Here is an 18,384-nt window from a genome sequence, read left to right as displayed (position 1 = left end):
AAAAAAAAATACAGAAAGAAACAAAGAAACAAAGAAAGAAAGAAAGAGAAAAAAAAGAAACAATGAAAAGTATATTAACTTTATTATTTCGTTATCGAATTTCTTTATTATAAATTCTCTCTGTTTAGCTCTTCATTCAAGATCATTAAAAAGTACGAATTTCTTTTTCACTGCTCTTTTTCATTTTCTTTCTTTCCTTTTTTTTTCTTTCCCTCTCTCTCTCTCTCTCTCTCTCTCTCTCTCTTTATGAAAAGAGAGAGCAACGAGCTCACTCGTTCGCTCATAATGGTACTCGTCGTCGATTTCGTTTAAACGGCGCATAGATGGACGCGAATCATTAAAGAGATGCAGGGTGTTTTTAACGACGCGTATCCCTTTTAAGGGTCGCAGTCTTTTTGCCGAATGCATTTGCATACGTAAAAACGATTATCCGGCACGCCTTGGCGCTGCGACGGCAACGCGTTGGAATAATGCGATTACAACCCTCATCAACGTTTCTACCCTCCACACCTCGTCCAATTATCCCTCTCGATTCCCAGCCGAGCGTTATCTTTGCAATGCCCGAGTACGTATTGGATTTCCGGCCGATCGCCGCAAACGCGATGTGGCACGGCACAGTACGGCACAGTACGGCACAGTACGGCATAGCAGAGTACAGTATGGCATGGTATGGCACAACACGAAAGTATTTTTGTGATGTGTTCGTTTGGATATCGGCTTGGCCAGTGGTTATTGCAATAATATCGCGGTTTTTCGCATTGCAATTTCGTTCGGCAAAGTGCTGCTTCTAGAATACTAGGAAAATACTCTGACCATGCTTTTTAATATTGCTTCGATGCGTATTGCTAAGTACCTTTCCATCCACAGTTTTGTTACTCTTACTCTCTTTCTCTCTCTCCTTTTCTTTGTTTCTCTTTCTTTCTCTCTTTCTGTTCATGAAAAATTTTTAGAAATACCAACCGCGGGGGACGTACGAGGGAAAAATTTTGTTCGGAAGTAAAGGAATCAACTTGAAATTCCCTCCGAGCGATTTATTACCATGGTATTTCGTTCTTTCTCTCTTTCTCTCTCTCTCTCTCTCTCTCTCTCTCTCTCTCTCTCTCTCTCTCTCTCTCTCTCTCTCTCTCTCTGTCCAATTACGAATACATCGCAGTATGCGAAAACACGATAATTAAAGACTCGCGTAAAAGTTAACTCGGACTAATGGAGGTAGCAAATAACTTTTTCGTCCATTCATTTTGTATGAAGAAAAAAAAAAAAAGAAAAGAAAGAAAGGAAAAAAAATAAACAGAAAAAAGAACACAAATATCAAAAAAAAAAAAAGAGAAGAAGAGGGGAAAGAGAGAAAAAAAATTCTCAGCGCGTTACAGAGCTTTAGCCGGCGAAATCAAAATTTGTAATGTTTTTTGTTTACGCAACGCGAACGATCATATCTTTAACTAATTTTTCGTAATTAAATATACATCCCCCCGGTAGCTTCTCTTTCCAACATTTCCAACATTTTAAAGATTACCCCTAGTAATTCCAATTTCAATTTCAATCTCGCAGTTGTTTCTGGCTTTTTAATCCACCAGAACATCATTTTTAAAAAGTAGGAATTTTGGAGATGGAGTAAGATTAAATCTGTATCAATTTGAAAAAAAAAAGGAAAAAAAAAAAGAAAAAATAGGAGGACGAAAGAGGTTGTATAACTTTGAACTACGGTAAGAGTTGTTAGACTTTTACTTCCCAGGAGCATAACGAACGCGTTATGGATCACGGTCTCAGTGAGAGTCAAGTGGTACTCTTTTAGGAAGTGAGAGCTTTTAACCCTTTCACAGTCCGATGTTCCATCTTTTGCACCCATTCCACCATTAAGATATATTCCAAGAATTTATGTTGTAAGAGAATCTTATTCCTCTTTTTTCTAGTCTCTGGTTGGTTATGTCTCGTCAGAGGAATAGACTAATATAATCTTATCTCTCTCTCTCTCTCTCTCTCTCTCTCTTTTTCTCTTTTTCTTTCTTTCTGATTTATCTCGATCGCGTAACTCGATCGTCTCTACGTACTCTTGGGAGAATGCGTGGGATAGCTATTAATAAATCCGCGTTGAAAAGTTCGAGAAGTATGAAAGCTATCGAAAGGTGAAAGGTACAAGAAGAAGAAGAAGAAGAAGAAGAAAGAAAGAAAGAAAGAAAGAAAGAAAGAAAGAAAAGAAGAAGAAAAAACATAGATATAAATTATATGCATGACGTGAGAAAGAAAAAGAAATGGAGCCAGAGGAATATCTTAGAAGAGGGCGTTAACGAAAGGTAGAGATACTTTCGAACAGTTACTTACAGAAAACTTCCAAAAGTCTTTCAGGTGTCTTTCACCAAGGTACCTACGTATGTACGTACCTGATACTTGCAAGATTTGCGGGAGTACTTTTCTCATATCACTGAGTTGGAACAAAGAACTAGAGAAAAAAAAGAAAAAGAAATAAAAGAAGAAAAGAGAAGGAAAAAAAAAGAAAAAAGAAAAGAAAAAAAGTCGCTCTCGATATTCCTCTTTTAAGGAAGGTTCCTCGAGAAAGCTCGAAAGGTCGAATTATCGAGTTCGAGTGTGATTCTCATAGTTGAAGAAAAAAAAAAAAGGAAAGAAAGATAAGAAAAAAAGTAAAAGAAAAGGAACAAAAAAAAAACAAAAAGAAAAAGAAAAAGAAATCGCAAATGGCTCTATTTCTATCGATCTAATTTTTGCAATTTTAAAAGAACGCATTCCCTCTCTCTCTCTCTCTCTTATTTGCGAAGCAAGGAAATATATGATCGTCTTGAATCGTTCGTTCGAGGCTCGAGGCTGAGCCTTCTGAGGAACTTACGCTCCAATTCGCGCGAGCCGGGTCACGGGGTCGTTATTACACGCGAGCTTACGAATGTGAGGAAGGCGGAAGAGAGTAGGAACAACGCGTCTATGCGACGCCAACGATAGTAACTATCTCTCTAAGAGAAGAGAGTCGTGGATCCAAAGTGACGCTGTACTCGAAGAATATTTATTTTGTGTCTTTTGATCGCGTTTTCCTCGTCGTCGACGTTATACGCCAGTTGCCGAGGAGTCAAACACATTTCCAAGATAAATTCTAGTAGTCTAGTAGAGGAAAAAAAGCGTCAAAGCGGACTACCACAGCGTTACTACATGGAAAAAGGTAAGAAATTTTTCGATCTTCTACGGTGAGAATCGTCTTGAGAAAGAGAGATAGAAATAGAGAGAAAGAGAGAGAAAGAGAGAGAAAGTTAACTTGGAATCCATTGGTTCGTGACATCGATCGCATCAAATTTTCTCTTAAAATAGCGTAGAATATTTCGTCGATTTTCCGATATTTTATTTCTACGATACATTTGTTTTTTTTTTTTTTTTTTTCTATTTTGAAACAAAAGGACGCTTGACCTCTAGACGTTGGCCTCGTTACATATCGTACAACTGCTATTTAAATAAATCGTTCTAATATTTAAAAATTCGATCGTATGGAAGATTTTACAAGTTTATATTAACGAGAACGTTTAGCGATAAATAAATTTGCTGATAAATGAATTATATAACGATAATAATAATAATAATAATAATAATAATAATAATAATAATAATAATAATAATAATAACAACAATGATCTAAAAAGAAAAAAGAATCCTATTATCGTTCGATCCTTGAAATATCTTCAATGAGTAAACATTTATTTTCATCGTTATCCAATTTGTGAAATGTCTCGTAGACAAATTTATAAAGTTTTTCTTTGCAAATCTGAAATATGATTACTATCGATAACCGAGAATGTTATTCGATATCGCAATACTTGTAGCGGATTATTCTATGCATATCCATGGTGCTTCAACTCGGCGCATTGCGGGTTCATACTTTGTCTGCTACGTTCTCGCTTAAAGTCTCGAACTCGGGCGCGACTTGCGGGCGCGAGTTTAAACTTGCGACGATTCGTTTAACAAGTACTTAATAGTTCCTTAACTATGACTTAACTTGCCCGGAAGAAAATTCCTATCGCCGGGAATAAATTAGTGCGATACGTCGTTAAATTGTCGTTTCCCTCTCCTTTAAAAGTCAACAATACCAACGGATCTTACGAGACTTCGTACAAACTCGTTGGCCCTTCTGTCTGTGAATACAAATAAATGGTTGGTATGTAAGTAGGTAGGTAGGTAGATATGTTAGGTAGCTACCTAGATAGATTCTATTACTTGAAAAGCTTGCTCTCGAGAGTCGAGAAAAAGGGGATCTTATATAAAATGAAATATGGAAATTCGTAATATTCTGATATCTACGCGCTAAAGGAAACGTCGAGACGATCTTTGCAAATATTACTATTGACTACTCGACTTACATCGATATCTATTGTTAATTCCTACCGCCTTAAGAATCTATCGAATTAATTAACGAACACGATCGTCAAACTGTCTGTAAGTATAATCTACTAACTTTAAATAATTCATCGGGATCGACGTCGGAAATCGAATCGGTCGATCGATCGATAAGTCCTTCTGATTCGATTATTCCAGATTTCAAGTTATAACCAAGTAAATTAATTAATGCGATTTATTAATTTTACGAGGTCCAACGGAGTAAAGGGTAAATTCGTTTAAATGGAAATAATGATTCTTGATTGAGTGTGTTCTGTTACCAAATGGTAAACCGGAAGAGAGAAAGGGATGGATGACAGGGGGGTGAAGGTAGATAGATAGATAGAGAGAGAGAGAGAGAGAGAGAGAGAGAGAGAGGAAATTCGATAAATGCTATCGGATCGTTTGTTTTAAAAGTTCCTTTGATTTATCGAGAATGCTAAGGGATAATTTACGAACCGATATCTATTGTATGATCGAGAACGAACGAAAGCGATAACTTCGTAAATTTACGAGGATCCCTCTAGGATTCTCATATCTTTTCTTCGTAGATAATAAAATAGAAATTGCGTAGGACAAAACTGTTCGTTACGGAAGTGGCCTTAATTTTTCTTTAAAAAGTAGCTTACGAATAATAAAATGTCACGCATAGAGTACCGGCGTGAAAAGGGTAAACGGTTCTCGTATTGTCGTCCGTATGAAAGTCGTCGTGTGTACGCGGTTAACGCGGGAAACGGCTAATGCGGTATTATGTTCGAGGGGGATAAAGAAATGAATGGCTGCGATGCGGTATTAGGGGTGCGGAGAAAACGAGAGGGAGGAGAGGAAAAAAAAAAAGAAAAGAAAAAAGAAAATAAAGAAAGAAAGAACGGGGTTGCGACGTTAAATGGAGCTCGAGTGGGACTAAACCAGGTTTTCTCTCTCTCTCTCTCTCTCTCTCTCTCTCTCTCTCTCTCTCTCTCTTTCTTTTTCTCTTTCTCTCAATGGGGCTGCGTTTGCTAGGCAATTACAACATTCGGATTGAGTTATTTCCGGCTAGCCTGTTGGTCCCATTTACATAGAGATCACTCGAATGATCAAACTGCCCACTACTACGTAATGTTCGAAATATCTTTGTGGTCATACATATATATATATATATATATATATATATATATATACATATGTATATATATATGTGTGTATACATATATATTATATATATATATTGTATATGTATATATATATATATATACATCTTTCTGTCTCTAGCTTTTTCTATTTTTTATTTTTGTACTCTTTTTTAAAGATGATCCGATGCAAAAATTACGAAAATGATTTTAACTTCCGATGACCTCGGTTGACCTTTTCTCCTCCACCTCTGGCTGTCTGTCTACGTAACCGATAACGTTGCGTTCGCTTATCCATCGTGGTATCGCCATTGAAACGGGTCACGTCAAACTGTTCTGAAGTCGATGACAACGGCAAAGAAGAAGAAGAAGAAGAAGAAGAAGAAGAAGAAGAAGAAGAAGAAGAAGAAGAAGAAGAAGAAGAAGAAGAAGAAGAAGAAGAAGAAGAAGAAGACGATGACTACGACTACGTCACTTTTCCTAACCGGATGTTGCGTTTCTCACGCGGATTGGTAGAAATGCAGATAGCATTAGACGTTGTAAACGTGGTACAGGCGCTGTCTCGTACGAAGCTGCCTCTTTCCTTTCTCGGGACTTATCGATTTCTTAACGAGTGAAACGTTAACAGTACTTACTTACACAAATACTGATTCAATGATTTATCCGATTAGAAAATTTCTTTTCGCTTTTGTAATCTTCGTATTAGGTAATCGTGTAAATCGATAAACGGCGAGAGAAAGAGAAATGAAAGAAAAAGGAAAAAGAGAGAAAGAAAAACGTGGTAGAAACGTTTCAGAAATATTACTTATATATCTACACGTTGCAGGTGCTCAAGCTTAACGCAGAATCTTGGAAGACGAAGAACGGCAAGTGCTTCAGGGAACGTGACGGAACGAAGCGAGTTTCTTGAGAAATACGCACGACGTGAGATCTGTGAACGCTACTCGAACGAACGAACTCTCGGTCTAGGACCGCAATGATTTTTATCCAAATAAAAATGAGGAGAATCAGGAGAACGGAGCGTATCAGGAAGGAGAAAAAGAAAAGTCACTTGGCTGTATTCGCGGGAGCTGAGGAATTACAATGTAAAGTCGACTCGAGAGAGAGAGATTCTTCCTCTATCTCTCTCTCTCTCTTTCTTTATATATATATATATATATATATATATATCTTGCTTTCTTTTTAAAATGGAAGGAACCTCGATATTTTGCCTTTAAATTCTTACTACGGTATTTATAATTTACGACTTTAGAAAAGCACCTTACAGAATGAGAGTTGCTCGTTTAAGGATCGTAAAAAGGAAAGAAATTTTGTTGTAAGCACTCTACATTTCTTCTTTCTAGCAACGTTTTTAACATTACACAAATTTTCTAGTAAAAGAGTGAGTGAGTATCTGTGAGAAAAAGAGAGAGAGAGAGAAAGATAAATAGAGAGAGAGAGAGAGAGAGAAAGATAAATAGAGAGAGAGAGAGAGAGAGAGAGAGAGAGAGAGAGAGAGAGAGAGAGAGAGAGAGAGAGAGAGAAAGAGACGAACATACCTGAGATAAACGGCTATGACCAAAGGTGGGCGTTCCTGTCTGAGATCTGTCAGCTTGGCCGGATGTAGGAAGGCCGGAACGTGTAGCCTCGATCTGGGATATAACGGGCCGTGAGGTACGAGTAGCGTGAGAGAATCGTCGGCCTTGAGCTCCTTGTAGGCCGCACGATTGGGCGCAAGGGGCACTTGGCCGAGTGGCGTCACTGGTTGAATTTGCACTCTTGGCCGGCAGAAAGCTGCCCCTCCGTCTGAATTACCAGAGGCAACGTCCTCGGTACGTGGTTCCAGTACGGAGTAAGCGACCTGGACGAGCCTCGGCAAGCTCTTGGCGACCTTGACACGTCCGGAAGCATCAGGAGGAGGTAGAGGAGCCCACCAATCCGCTGGTATCGTAATTTGGGCCAAGCAAACGCCGTTTTCGCCATCCGGACTACACGCTGCTGTTAAAGCAGAGTTAGTTGATGTTGAGGATGATGAGGAGGATGACGAAGATGACGATGACGATGACGATGATGACGACGACGATGTTGAAGAACTGGAGGAGCTGGAATATTCTCTTCTTCCGTTATTATTCAAACTTCTCAACGGTGTCGCCAGACTAGCGTGGAGAACAACGCAAACCCTCTGATGACGAGCAAGGAGTAATTGTCTTCTACCACCGGCTTCGCTTCCAGCGTGGAATAAAACCCGAAGGACTGGAGAATCCCTAGGCACGCTATTACCAACTAAATGTGCGGACATGTCCAAATGTCTAGCACCCAATTCCTGAGCGTCCATTATCGTCGCGGCTGTTAAATTGCGTCTGGTCTCCGGTCCTGGTAGAGCATCCAATGGATCGGGTACGATATAACGGGCCGGTACCGTCTGCTTCGTACTGAAAGGACCATAGCTCGCTCTAACTGACACTGGTTCGCTCGTTTGAAAGACGGTGAACTTGTCTATTGATAAAACCGAGCCTGGTGGCGGTGAAGGTACCGAACCAGCACTGTTCGATGCCGATACGCTTGTACCTGTACCCGTAGATGATGCAGCTATCGCTGGTATCGTATCCGTTCGAGATGGGTAATATGGTCTTGGTGTATGCTTCAAAAAGAATCCGCCATCTTTGTTCTCGAAATGGACCTCCACCGATGCCGCAACATCTGCAATGATAAAAGCCATGTCCCCTATATTAAACATTTCCAACGGTATTATTTTATATTCATTTTCGTTTTCATTTTAGTTTTAGTTTTCGTTTTCGTTCATTCCGTACCCTCGATTCAATTTTATCTATTTACATTTATGTATTTAGATGTAACATGATTGATGATGAAAAAGCATGAGTAGTATCTACCGCATCCTACGTTGGTAAGGTTCTACGAATAAGGGTTAAATTTGCATTCCGAGAAGAACGATGCTCAGGATCAAGGGGTTATACATCGAGACGCTGTTCTTGTAAACCAAGCGCATCAGCAATTTCGTTCCGCTTCGGCAGACATTTAGAAATGCTTTTCCGCTTTCGTGAATATTGATTCTCAGACACGGAGATATAGATCATCGAAATAAACTATTCTGAATAATGATTTTCATTGAAATTTTATGGATCACGGTTATATCCATTATTCGTTTATATATTAATCGCGTGTTAACAATTTTCTACCTTCTTCTTATATAAATCATTATACGATCTCAAAGGAAATATTTCTCTGTCAAGTTTTACGATTTTAGTAGAACTGGAGTTCGGTCTCGTAAAATTTTTCATTTTCAGCAGCCGCAATAAAGGTATCACGTTGGTCTCGCTGTAAGCTTCCTCGCTCAACTGCAAAGGTAGCGAGAGAGAAAGAGAGAGAGAGAGAGAGAGAGAGAGAGAGAGAGAGAGAGAGAGAGAGAGATATTGAATTCGAAACTTAAGCTTCATCGTGCTCTAGCGACTCGATTAATCTTAAGACACGTGTGCCTGAAACGTAACTATACCTAAGCTTTGAAAAGAAATACGGGTCTATTCATAGTACGCTTAGTAGTGACCGGAACCTAGTTCCTGACTTATAACTAACGATCGATCCGAGAAGATTGCCTTGTTCGATCGATGCACATCGATCTATACGATAGCCAGATACTTTATTATAGGGGGGGAAAAAAAGAAAAAAAAGAAAAAAAAAATGAAAACGAAGAATAAAAGAGAAGATAGACGTAGCACGAATTTTTACGACGTTTTACAAACAGAAGCGACATTTCTTAAAAGCTTTTACATTTATTTTCCAATATAAATTCATTTATCTATCAAAATGGAATATAATTTCGTTTATATCTTATGCGAAAATATAATAAATAAATATATGGAAGAAAACCGCCGAATGAAAAGCCGACTCGTGTTACGTTCGCCGCAAATTCGATACCTTCGTATAGGATACTTGAAAATCTCGTGGTATGTAGTATCGGAAGGGTTCGAAACACGGGTGCCTTTAGCGGCCCGTAATTCTCGTACGGTCCCGAGAATTCAGCCCTTGAATATAAACGACGTTAGTGCCGTTCTGTTAACGGGTCTTATAGGTGCCCCGTGGCGCTTACATCGTGCGACGTTGGCAAACTTGTTGGCGGTTCTGAATAGAGATTACACCATAATAGCGTAGAGTCTACCACCCCTTTGGATCATAGTGTCCACGCGAAGCCCTCGGCTTTGACAAGCAATTTCTCCGGATTTGCTCTGACACCGAGGAGTGTTACGTACCTAGTTGAAACATATACTCTAATTATGCGATCGGTAGTTAAACGATAACCAAGAACAAACATATATTGTATTTCTTGGATTCTATTATTTATACTAAAACAATACAATTCCCCACTTCTCTCTCTCTCTCTCTCTCTCTCTCTCTCTCTCTCTCTCTCTCTCTCTCTCTCTTTCTCTCTTTCTCTCTTTTGTACGCGATCATTAATAATTCGTTAGAAACGTATCGTAACTTCATTGTGTTTACGGCGAATAGATATGCATACTGTTCGTTGTTTGTTACACCTAATCCTATGAAATACATAATTCGCGAAACTTTGGACGAAATCGTTCGAGCCATCCACCTCTGGGGGCTTTCGAAATCGTTACGGAACAATATGCTTGATAGCCGCGCCTTTTGTGTTAAAAAGTTTTGCATCCAGTAACTTCTTCCTTTCTCTCTCTCTCCCTCACTCTCTCTCTCGTTCTCCTTCTTCTAGCAAACTTTCCCCTATATACTGGATATTCATTTCGCATAACAAAGTTTCCAGTAGATACGCTCCGAAGGGGAGACACTTTCTTCTTCCTTCTTACATTTCTCCCACCGAAAGTAGCAAGTTTATCGACTCGAGATTTCTGTTATACAAGTGTGCAAATGTTCGTAACGTTGCTGCCTACCTCCACTCTCTCTCTCTCTCTCTCTCTCTCTCTCTCTCTCTCTCTCTCTCTCTCTCTCTCTCTCTCTCTCTCTCTCTCCACTCTTCGCCCTCAATCCCTCCTTAGATCGATATATCGATAATAATAAATTCCTCGATACATCGTCGACATATATATATATATATATATATTTCCTGTCGACAGATTTTTACGAACGATAAATAAAAATCTTTTTTATTTTTTTTTTTTTTGGTCGAGGATAATCCGAGGACAAAAAAGAAAGTATTACGCGACGATCAGGACTGGGGTGGGGTGAGGGAGGGTGAGAAGGAAGAAGAGGGAGGGGGCGGGTCACGACCGAACGTTCTACTTTCATTAATTCCAAACGACGACATTTAATTACAACATGTATAACGTGACAAATTCTGTTACGACATCTGCACGTCGTCGCGGCATTTAATCATCATCGCCAGGGCGTACTTTAAACAGCGTTGGAATGCGAATAAAACGAACAACCTAGTGCATCCTCGCGTAACGAGACTTCTGGAATTAAAGGTTGTGAAAGAGTTCGAAGAAACGAAAAAAAAAAAAGAAAGAAAGAAAGAAAGAAAGAAAGAAAGAAAGAAAGAAAGAAAGAGAGAAAGAAATAAAGAAAGAAAGTTCGGCAAAAGTTCGTGCCAATCATTATTAGCTCGTGCTTTCTTCCGTCCGAAAAATGAGCGCCGACGTTCGAATCGCTATTTATCTTGGAACCTTCGAGACCAGAGCTTTCCAAAGGAATGATTAATTCTGAAAAAAGTCGACAGCGTCGGGACGATCTTTCTTCTGGAGTTTAAAAAATCGTCAACGTCCGATTAACGTTTAAGGTGTATGTTAGTCGTCTTGTTAGTTGAAGTATAATTTAAAGAATTAAATGTTTGTTTATTTCTATAATATATATATATATATATATATATATATATATATATATATATTTTTCTCTATCCCTCTCTATATCTCTCTCATTCTGTAAAGGTATTTATTTATTTCATACATATAAATAAATATTTCTATCTCTTTTTCTCACTCTCACGTTCTCTTCCGAGACGATACAAAGATTGTACGTCGCAATGTTAGAACATTCGGTTTGAAAGAGCCATGGAAAACAGTGTCCCTCTTGGTAAGAAAGTTTGCGAAGGTAGGTAAGTACGTACCTCTTTGCGAGTTTAAACTTGGAAGATGCAAAGGTGAGAAAAGAGGAGTAGGAGATAGAGAGGAGTAAGAGGAGAGGACCAGTTGTAAATCGGCATGAGGAACGGTAAGGTATGGTGAGAGGCTCCGCTCGAATCGAACATAAATTTTATCGTAAATCCTCGAGTAAGCGCCAGCTGCCCACGCTCGCCTTCACGTAAAATGGTGGTGGAAAACGCGAGAAAAGAAGGACCGTGAAACACCCCCTCTCGTCCTCCTTTTCCTTCACCATCTCCTCCTACTTCTCCCTTTTTGCCATGGCTTATCCTACTCCACGCCACTTATTTTACTCTTTACTTCCTCTTTTTCTATCCTTCTTTCTATCCTTTCTACTTCTTCATCCTCCTTAACTCCTTTTTCTCTCTCGGCCTTGCGAATCTATTTGCATAATAAGCAGCGGCTAGATAATTCTTCGATCCGTTTGAGTAATTGAATAATTTTTAACAACCCCTTTTACATTCTCGCACCTTTACACTTCTTGTATGAGTATGTATGTGTATGTATGTATGTGTGTGTATATAATTATATAATATATATTATATATATATATAATAAAAATGTGTATGTATATAATAAATAAAAAAATATATATATATAATGGAACAAAAATATATATTTTTATTTAGTGTATATATGTATATGTATATATATAAATGTACATATATATATATATATATATATATATATATATGTAAATGTACACTAAGTGAATTATATATATATGGATATATATGATAATTGTCGTCGTACGTGCCCTCGAACATTCTCACAAATATTATTAGACGCATCGTAATGAGTAATTCTTCGTAGTACCTAAAATTTTGTCTCATAAACGAGAAAAAGAAAAACAAAATTTGAGAAAAAATCATAAAAAAAGAAAGTCCATTCGACCAACGGTGCGTAAATTATAATGATGTTAAACGGGCGGGTATTTTTTTTTGTCCTTTTCTCTTTTTCTCTCCCATTCGTTCCCTTTCCACTCCCATTGCCCACCACTCCACCTTTCCACCCTTTTTCTCGTTAGCATAGTTTTTCACGCGAGTAACCGCAACATTTCGATGCTTTTTCGGCTCATGCATTATTCCAATTCCCGACTACATTTAATCTTCTTTAGGTGAAAACGGTAAGAACGAGTTATACGTCGAAAAAGAAAAAAAAGAAAAGAAAAGAAAAAAAAAAAAAACAGAAAAGAAAGAAAAAGAAAAAAAGAGAAAAAAGATTGTATCACTCAACGAGGACTACGAATGTCGGCAATCTTGAAAATTCATGAAGTCTTTCGTTATTATCTCATCGCAATAGATGCTTGACGAACGAACGATCATCTTTCTACCATATTGATAACGGCACATTAAAGCAAACGCAAAAAAGGAAAAAAAAAAGAAAGAAAAAGATAACAAAATATCAGCATTAATTATTTCTTCCTGTTGTGCCATTTAATTACTTTTATTTCCTCTTTGCGTACATAATGAATTGTGATTGCGCGTACGTACGTACATACATACATACATACATACATACATACATACAGACATACATACATACAGTATATATAGATATGCATATATATATATATATATATATATATATATATATATAGAAATATATTTAGAACATGCGACCGTACGGAATCTGAATAATCGTCCGACAGGACAAATCGTTAATAGACCATGAATAGTAAACGAGTTGACCGCGTAAAAAGGCGCGACGTCGTTCTGACGCGTGAGCTCGTAAATGAAATGGAGCTCACCGGCACGATAATATTTTATTAAAGCGTGGCATATATCAAGTTCGAACATGGACTTGTTCGACGGACAAGAGGAAAATGAAAAATCGAAAGGAAGGGAAAAGAAAAGGAAAGAAAAGAACAAAAAATTAAACAAATTATAAAAGAAAAAAGAAAAAGAAAAGATCAATGAATAAATAAACAAACGAGAGACACAAAATGAAAAGCAACAAAAAAAAAAATGTTCTCGGTGATGGCTTTCAAGAGCGTAATCCATTTGTTGTCCTTCTTTATCCCTCCCTCCCTCTCCCTCTCTCTCTCTCTCTCTCTCTGTCTCTCTCTGTTTTGCCCTCTTTATCTCTTGCTTGCTCTTCGATAGATAGAACTACTCGCTTATGGCCAAACGCGTTCAGTTGTGAGAACGCGCGAATCCGATCGGATTGACGTCGTTGATATCGTGGAACATCGTCGTTTTGGCATATAGAGGCACGTCGAACCACTGATACCTCTTCGTTTGGCTCTCGTCCAGCTCGTACTCCAAACACCGTCTAGGATAACTGCCAAGGGTCGTTAGCACGTCGTCCTTTAAACTCTCTCTCTCTCTCTCTCTCTCTCTTCCTCTCTCAAGTTATCGTAGAGATTCTCTCTCTCTCTCTCTCTCTTTCTCTCTGTTTCACTGCCTCTATTTCTGTACAGTTTCGCGCAGCACACCGTGTCCTTGAAAGGTTGAACCTACCCTTCTCATAATCTCCCTCTCGTGGCTTATCGGGACATTATCGAGGAGATATCCGCACAAGCTCGTTCTATTACATAGGCCACTACAAAAGATCAACGCGATACTTTCAAGAAGATTATTTCCGCAGAATGTTTTGGCAAAGAACTCTTACGGCCTTTGGTTTTCTTACTTAGACGGAGTGAGTTTTGTCCTTGCGATATTACTTCCGAAGAAGAATGTCGCACGTTAAAAGACGCGTTATCGCGACAGGAAAATTTTCCGGTTTGGTAGTTTCGTGACAATGGTGCCGTCGAAAAAGCTCGTTGAGCCTTGCGAATGAGAAAGAGAGAGAAACAGAGAGACAGAGAGATAGAGAGACAAAGAGAAAGAGAGAAAGAACTTATATATATATATATATATATATATATATATATATATATATACTAGGTCCATTCAAGTTCTAAGGTCTCCTAATTCTTTTTTTCCTTTTTTTCCTGAAAAACTACTTACACAAGAAAGTTGAAATCGTTGTCACTTAATTCTTAACATAGTCATTCTAGTATATCTAGACATTTTTTTGGAAACGCCGACGTTAACGATTTCTTAGGGATCTGTTACATTTGCTGAAGAATCCTTGATGCAAGAATGACGCGACTGAAATAAAGAGGAATGAACGGACGTACCGAGAATGTCCTTTGGAGTTGATAAAAAGAAAGATCATCGTTCATTGTGTTTCAAAAAGTGCTCTACTAGAATGACGGGATGCATTTCACGAAGATGTTTCATGGACGATATGTTTCTTTCGAGAAATGTTTCCAATAAGAAGAACCCCGTCAGAAATAGTGTGCTCTTCCATCAGGACAATGTGTTACTGCTCATCGGGTGGCCTATGAGATTTCTTCACGACGACAACGTCAAAGTGATTCCTCGTGTTTCTTACTCGACTGACCATGCACCTATCACCGATTTTCCAATGTTGAACGTTGAAGGACACTCTCCGTGTGGTCGCTGTTCTTCATTTTCCAGTCTACCGTACAGTACACAGTTCCTTGCATCGAGAAGCATTTCTCAGTTGGTAAAACAGATCCCTGAAGAATCGTTAACAACGACATATGGGATCATGGCGTCGAAACGTTTTCAAAAATGGCTACCTAACCTATATACACGGATAAACATCTTGAGTTTCAATTTTCTACTGGAAAAATCTTTTTTCTTTCTTTTTTTTTTCGCAAAAAAAAAAAAAAAAGAATCACTTAATCGCATTAAAGTACCTTAGAAATTCAATGGATCGTATGAACATACTATGTATATGTCTGTTAAATAAAAGCGAACTTACTTCGCATAACGTTTGCAGTTTACAATCGGATAGTCCTCGCGGAAACACTTCGTGTCCAAAACATTGAAGTAGAGGAACCCGATCTTACTAGCAATTTTGTCACCCGAACGCTGGAGGCAGTCATAGAACTTCTCGTCGCAGGAACAATGCAACCTTACGCCACCGTCGTTGGTCACCGGAGGAACGGTGAAGGGTTAAATTATTGAATATCGATAAAGGGAGGACTTGGAATACGCGCGACAACCTCTCATATCCCGTGGGAGAACAGTAAGTAGATCCCAAAAGATTATCTTTCGTCACGCGAAACTCGCTTTTGATACTATCATATATATATATATATATATATATATATATATACACATACACACATATATATGTGTGTGTATATATATATATATAAAATATCGTACAAACACTCGTGTCAATTTACGATAGAATATGTTGAATTTTAATAACGTATTTAATAATAATAATAATAATAATAATAATAATAATAAAAAAGAAGTCGTCCGTTATTGGCCAGCATAAATTTGTTAAATAAATCCTTATAAATTTCACATTCTCTTATTCCGACATATATAACATGCTATATTATAAATTTATTTATTTCAGTAGATTAAATATTATATGGATTTACGTATCTATATATTTGTTAGACCCATCAAAATTGTCGTTATTCGAAGAAGGAAAGGAAAAATCGGAAATAATCAGAAAATCAATGGCCGACTATAATAAATGTTGAAACAAACGTAGCTAATCACGATGTAATGGCCAATAACTTTTGGCTTCTCTACCGGGGCCGAAAAAGAGGACAAAAACAAAAGGAATAAAAAAAAAAAAGGAATTAAAAAAGATTAATCCTTTGTTTATGACACTCAAATTGTATCTGCTAGCGATCACTATGCCCGAGTTTCATTGCGATTCATTTATTCCAGTTCGTTGGAACGAACTAATAAAGGATGCAACGTAGACGACACGTCGCTGCGTCTGCACGCGTGTAAACGACACGCGTAATGATGACACGAGCGGTAGAATATGGAAGCAATAAAAGTAACGTCGCTCGATAATCCACGGGATGTGTGGACGACAAGCAAACAATATAGTGGATACGTATAGTACGTATACAGGTTAAACTCGTTAATCAATCATTAATACATTTTTTAAGAAAGTACGAATAAAAATAACTCGTTGGAATATGATCAAAATCATAAGTACGAAAGAAGAAGATTCGACGAAGAATGATCGATCGATCTATAGATCGACTTATTGTGTCTTACACGCATATACATATATAAAATATAATATATGTATTATCGATCAATATTTATATATGAGCGAGATATCACGAAACAAGGAAAAAATTGATATCGTCTTGGGATAATTCGTTCGAAGAGAGAAAGAGAAAGAGAGAAAAAAGAAAAAAAGAAAAAGAAAGAAAAAGTGGAAGACGATATTTCGGATTTCATCGTTTCAATTCCTTTAAAGAAACAAAACGATACTATAGTTACGAATAAGCGCTGAAATGAAAAGCTGTTCCACCTTGTATAGATGGAAGGGTTTGTCAGATTGTGCTTGGTCATCATAGCCTCGATAATATCGTCGCAATAATCGTGCTCGCGGCAGCAAGCATCGGTCTCGGCGAATCGCCCAAGATCGTCGTAATCCGTCGCAATGTTTCCGCTTCCGCACCACTTTGTTCCTGAGGATAAAGAAAAGAGAAAAAGAAAAATATATCTATATATATATATATATATATATATATATATATATATATATAGATATAGATATAAAGACGAACCGAAAGAGAATACGAGAGAGAGAGAGAGAGAGAGAGAAATAAAAGGTTAAAAGAGAACAATACTGTCTTATAAAAATCGTCGTAGAGAAAGATAAATCTAGTCCTTCCAATCTCACCTGGAAAGATCAAATTCAACGGACGACGTGTACTTTCTCGTAGATCGTTGCTGTCTGGAACTTCAATGCCGGGAAAGCCGGTTTCGATAACCCAACCGTGTATGAAAAAAAAATTAGGGAGGAAAAGAAAATATATCGGAAGGTGGATGAAATCGAAGACACGTAACATTCTCGTTCGAGCTCGTACAACTTTTCCTCTTTTTTTTTTTGTCTCTCTCTTCTTTTTCCTTCGAGTGAGGGGAATAAAAAAAGAGATTATATATACACGTATATACGTATATATATATATATATATTTTTTTTTATACAAATAACGATACGTTACGCAGAAGTAAAAAGGTATACGAGCTTCTAGTTTATATAGATAGATCAAAGAGGATATCACCCTTCTTCTTTCTATCTCAGTACGACCCATTTTTCGTTGATCTAATCGGACGAATTGCGCGTATGCCCTATGAAATAGGCGACCGCTGTGTTAAAGCGGATATCGTCCTTCTTCCCCTTGCATCCAGTTAAAGATAGTCGAAAGATATCAGAGGAAGTCAGTATGTATATCTCGAAACCCCGTCGTTCTTGTATTCTTCTTCTTCTTCGTCGTTGTCGTTGTCGTCGTCATCGTCGTTCTACTCGTCCTCGTCGACCCTTGGGTAAAATCGACGATGTGGTAAGTAGACGTTAGTTGGAATGGGTCACGAAGCAATCCGTAGAATTTACAAACCCTCCATGTTGTGTATATGTATATATGTACGTGTGTAGGTCGACGAAAATCGATAAGCTTTCCCCTCGTTTCTTTTTCTTTTTCTCTCTCTTTCCTTCTCTTTCTCTCTCTCTCTCTCTCTCTCTCTCTCTCTCTCTCTCTCTCTCTCTCTGTCTGTCTTTCTCTCTTTCTCATATACATACAAATGCGAGCGTACGCGCACATACATCCATCTATTTATTTATCTCTCTCACTCTTCTAGTCTGTGTGTCTGGCTTTAACGACGTACGAGCATTCTGGTGCTCCAAGACTTGAAGCGAACTTCAACTACTTCGAACTAAGTTTTCGTGCAATCGAGCGAAACTGTTATATTAAAATTCCAGATCTTCACGCGAACCTTCGCTATGTTCATTGTGGTT

At 38.0% G+C, this 18,384-nt stretch overlaps 1 protein-coding gene and 2 long non-coding RNA genes across 6 annotated transcripts in view; 2 read left to right on the top strand and 1 right to left on the bottom strand.

The window, feature by feature from the left end:
• Window positions 1-18,384, bottom strand: part of LOC122636531 (transmembrane protein 132C) — a 90,472-nt gene that overhangs the window by 16,537 nt on the left and 55,551 nt on the right. For 3 of the 4 annotated variants that reach the window (XM_043827842.1, XM_043827843.1, XM_043827844.1), the window contains exon 2: window positions 7,013-8,153. In XM_043827842.1, coding sequence (XP_043683777.1) covers window positions 7,013-8,153 — 1,141 coding nt within the window. Of the gene's footprint in view, window positions 1-7,012; window positions 8,154-15,355; window positions 15,490-18,384 lie in introns of those variants that run through there. The other variant, XM_043827845.1, reaches the window with a different exon arrangement.
• On the top strand, window positions 2,665-16,588 carry LOC122636548. Its single transcript, XR_006328977.1, has 3 exons — window positions 2,665-3,163; window positions 15,374-15,622; window positions 16,012-16,588. It is a non-coding gene; the product is annotated as an uncharacterized LOC122636548 (long non-coding RNA).
• LOC122636549 lies at window positions 8,108-9,119 on the top strand. The gene is made up of 2 exons (XR_006328978.1): window positions 8,108-8,198; window positions 8,303-9,119. It is a non-coding gene; the product is annotated as an uncharacterized LOC122636549 (long non-coding RNA).

This window comes from Vespula pensylvanica, chromosome 22 (genome assembly GCF_014466175.1).
Source record: "Vespula pensylvanica isolate Volc-1 chromosome 22, ASM1446617v1, whole genome shotgun sequence".
Lineage (NCBI taxonomy): Eukaryota > Metazoa > Arthropoda > Insecta > Hymenoptera > Vespidae > Vespula > Vespula pensylvanica.
Note: the sequence above shows the minus strand (reverse complement) of the source record. Positions and strands in the feature narration are given on the sequence as shown.